The sequence below is a fragment of the Nicotiana attenuata genome, unplaced genomic scaffold (genome assembly GCF_001879085.1).
Source record: "Nicotiana attenuata strain UT unplaced genomic scaffold, NIATTr2, whole genome shotgun sequence".
Classification (NCBI taxonomy): Eukaryota; Viridiplantae; Streptophyta; class Magnoliopsida; order Solanales; family Solanaceae; genus Nicotiana; species Nicotiana attenuata.
The window spans coordinates 59128-62752 of NW_017672197.1; the positions used below are offsets into that span (position 1 = coordinate 59128).

General features: G+C 34.7%; 1 protein-coding gene across 1 annotated transcript; it reads right to left on the reverse strand.

The window, feature by feature from the left end:
* Nucleotides 1–1544: 1544 nt before the first annotated feature.
* Nucleotides 1545–2190, reverse strand: LOC109212263. Its single transcript, XM_019375895.1, has one exon. It carries the CDS (start codon nt 2080–2082, stop codon nt 1726–1728), a length of 357 nt encoding a protein of 118 aa, XP_019231440.1. The 5' UTR covers nt 2083–2190; the 3' UTR covers nt 1545–1725.
* Nucleotides 2191–3625: the final 1435 nt, after the last annotated feature.

Below are 3625 nucleotides of genomic sequence, written 5' to 3' on the forward strand. Positions count from 1 at the left end.
TTGGATTCTGATTTTGATTGAAGCCTTGAGGATAACCATGAAGTTTATAACACTTCTCTTTTGTGTGTCCTCACCTTTTGCTGTAATCACAGAAGGGTCTGTTTCTATAGTTATGAGAGTTATTAGGAGAGTAATTTGTCTTGAACGATGTTGTCCTGCTTGTGTTGACATTTAGGGCTGATGGCTCAAGAGCTAAGTGATTATGAGGCTTAATTTCTCTCTGTCTTTCCTCTTGGATTAGTAATGAGAAGGCTTGTGCAATTGTGGGAAGAGGATTCATCATGAGGATACTACCTCGAACCACAGTATATGTCTCATTTAATCCTATAAGGAACTGTATTAACCTTCTGTCCTGTTCTGCTTTATGCATACTTTCCCTTGCTCCACATGTGCAATTTTAGGTGCAATGAGACCTAGCAATCAGAGTAGTAAGTTCTTCCCACAGCTTTTTTATCCTTGGGACAAATCATTAATCTCCTTTTGAATCTGGTAGAGCTTTGTTCCATTTGTTTGATGATATCGATCTTCAAGCTCTTTCCACAACTCGATTGCATCTGTCACATACTCAACACTATCTGCAATTTCCTTCTCCAAGGAATTCAAAATCCATGAAGTGACCATATCATCACATCTCTCCCACAATCGATAGCTTGAGGAGTCAAGATCTGGCCTTTTGCAGTTCCCATTGATAAAGCCTAGTTTATTTTTCATTGATAGGGCTCTCATCACACCTCTTCTCCATGAGCGATAACCAAATCCATCAAATGGAACAGGAACCAGTGCTATTCCCGGATTATCAGAGGGATGCATAAAAAGGATTGCTAGTGTCAACAGTTGGCTGATTAGGAGATTCAGGCATGGTCGGCGTAGACTGCTCATCATTTCCGACAGTAGCCATCTCTTACAAGATGTAAAATTCGGCTAATTAACCAATAGAAGATTCTAAGTACAGATCTAGAATTCTGATGGAGAATTCTAAGAGGTATGAATTGAAATCGATGAGAACGAAGTTTGCATGCATATGATCAAAATAAAATCGAGGACGATGAATCTAGATTTAACAAATCTAGGAGAATAAATCGGAACTTCTGACCTTGCTCTGATACCATATCAAAATTCCGGCAATGAAACAGTAATTTCCACCTTAGCTGAGCTGCGAGTGCCCCAGCATCACTGGTGGAAGCTTCACACCATGAACTCGATGGTATTCGAAGAAGAAGAAGGAGAAGATAACCAAATGAACATTCTGGAAGAAAAGGAGATTCTACTACATTCATTCTATTTCTCAATTGAGTGAAACTCCTCCCACTACATACAAGTGTAAGGACAAAGTTAACTAACTAAAATCAACTGACAGCTGTCACTACTCTTGACTAACTATACTTAACCACTAAGCTAACTAACTAACGCTAACAAAACTAACAAAGCTGATTATATAGGCTAATGGAGAATAATTAATCTTAACAGTTTTAACTGGTCGAACAATCAATTTATTATCGACCCAGCTTCTGTCAATTCATCAAAGCATCCACATGCATTCAGCGTTTAGTAATTGGTCATCACATGTATACAATAAGTTGATTTATCAACAAGAAAAAAAGATTGATTTATCGTCATACATAGAAAACGATAACCATGATTGCACATCAACTTAGTCAGTAGGAAACTCCAATTGTTCAATAATATTAATAGTAGTAGCACTTTTTTTTTTAAAAAAAAAAATCATCAAACAACGTCTTGGCTCTTGCCCTCATTGGCCTTATTCCCCAAACAATGATCACTACAATCCATACATCGCCAGCATATTTTGCCCCTCAGCCACCTACAGCAATCTCTCTCGCCTTTGATGCTATCAAGCGGCGTTACTGGTTTACGATTCATGCAAAATCTTCCCACTATACACGAAAGAATAGCAAGAACAGTTAACACAGAGATCACAGCGAAAAATGGCCCTATGGACCCCGAAGATTGCCAAGCGCTATTCGGCCCAGCTTCAGGATATGGCACTGATTGCTGAGGTTGCTGCTGCTGCTCCATTGGTTGCTGTTCATTTGGCCAAATCGTCGAAGCTGTGTTTGCCATCTCTCGTTAGCTTAATTAACAAACAACACACAGATATTTATACACAACAAAAGGCAGAAATTAAAGCAGAGTCTCTCTGTTCAGTTGTACAAAAGTATTTAATTTGTATGAATTGTAGTGACAAAATTAAAAGGTACGTACGACTTATAGGCGTTGTGCTTTAACTGCTGCGCGCTTTTTCCAAGAGCAGAGTGGGATTACAACATGGAAAGGCAAAGGGAATTCAGGAGTCTTACGTAGATTATTTCTACTTTGCATGTAATTGTGTTCTTCATGTGCTTTTCTGAAATGGATTATATGACTTTTTACGTAAAGATAACGATCGGCAGGCTTAAAGCTTCAAAGTTTGTCCCCCATGTGGTTATACTTTGATCTTTTTTCCCTTCATTCTTCTTTGCTAAGGCATAGATAGACCAAGACACCACGTGGATAGTAATTAGTCAAAGAAGCTAAATAAAATATTTTTAGACTATTGGTATATTGTTTTAATACGTACTAGCAGGTTACCCACAAAATTTGGCAAATTACTTATCCCATTTAATTACTAAGGACGATTTGTTATTTCTAAGGAATCCAATAAGTGTACATATTTCCTTTTAGAGCGCGAAACCTAAATAGCAACTTTTTGGACTCAAACATGTTTCTACAGTTTAAAAAAAAAGTTACTTTTCTAATTAAAATGCGGTATTATACTGCATTTTACTTTAACCTAATTTTAGCCGTTATCATGCGTTTTGCCCACAGATCTCAGAAACAGCTTTTCCACTGACCGTATAGTATGCATTCCCTCTCTCCTCTTTACTGTACATTTCTTGCAACAGTCAGCATTTTCTTTTTTCCCTTCCCCTTTACCTTAATATTAGCAGTATAAGAGGATTTTTTTTACATTGAGAAAGAAGTTCAAGAAAGATTTATAATGTTATACTATATGTATAACATTTTTGTGTAATATTAATATTAAATCTTATGATTTATAAACTTGAGATTAAGAGAAAAATAAAAGGTTTAATCATTAAAAGATTTTTCTTGTTCTTATTGTAATTCGTATCTCTCTAATTGAGTTAATTTTATCCATGGTCATTGAACTTTTGTGTTTGTTACCTAAAAGTCACTTTTCTTTTTTTGGTTACGTAAAAATCATTCAACTTTGTGTTCATTACACAAAAGTCACTTTTCTTTCTTTTCTTACACAAAAATCATTTTACTTTGCTCTAGTTATCACAAAAGTCATATTTTTACTTGAAAAGTCTATTATGCCCTTGTTAGTATATAAACCTTCATATTTATGTAATACCTTCTATATTATATACTATATAATATACTTTTACCTATGTATTTTATTTATTAATAAAATAACTTAATATTATTTTATTTATTATTTTTATAAGTTATTTTATTTGAGTTCGTCTTACTATCTAACCTCCTATTAGCTAGTTTTTATTATTGTGTCTCTTGTAGAATGGTTGTATATTGAGGATGCATCAATTTTAAATATATAATTGTATATTTTAGAATTAACTTTTCGAATTATTCATGTTAGTTT

Coding starts and splice junctions, on each gene's coding strand:
- LOC109212263 (XM_019375895.1), bottom strand. CDS start 2,082: ATGGCAAACACAGCTTCGACGATTTGGCCAAATGAACAGCAACCAATG.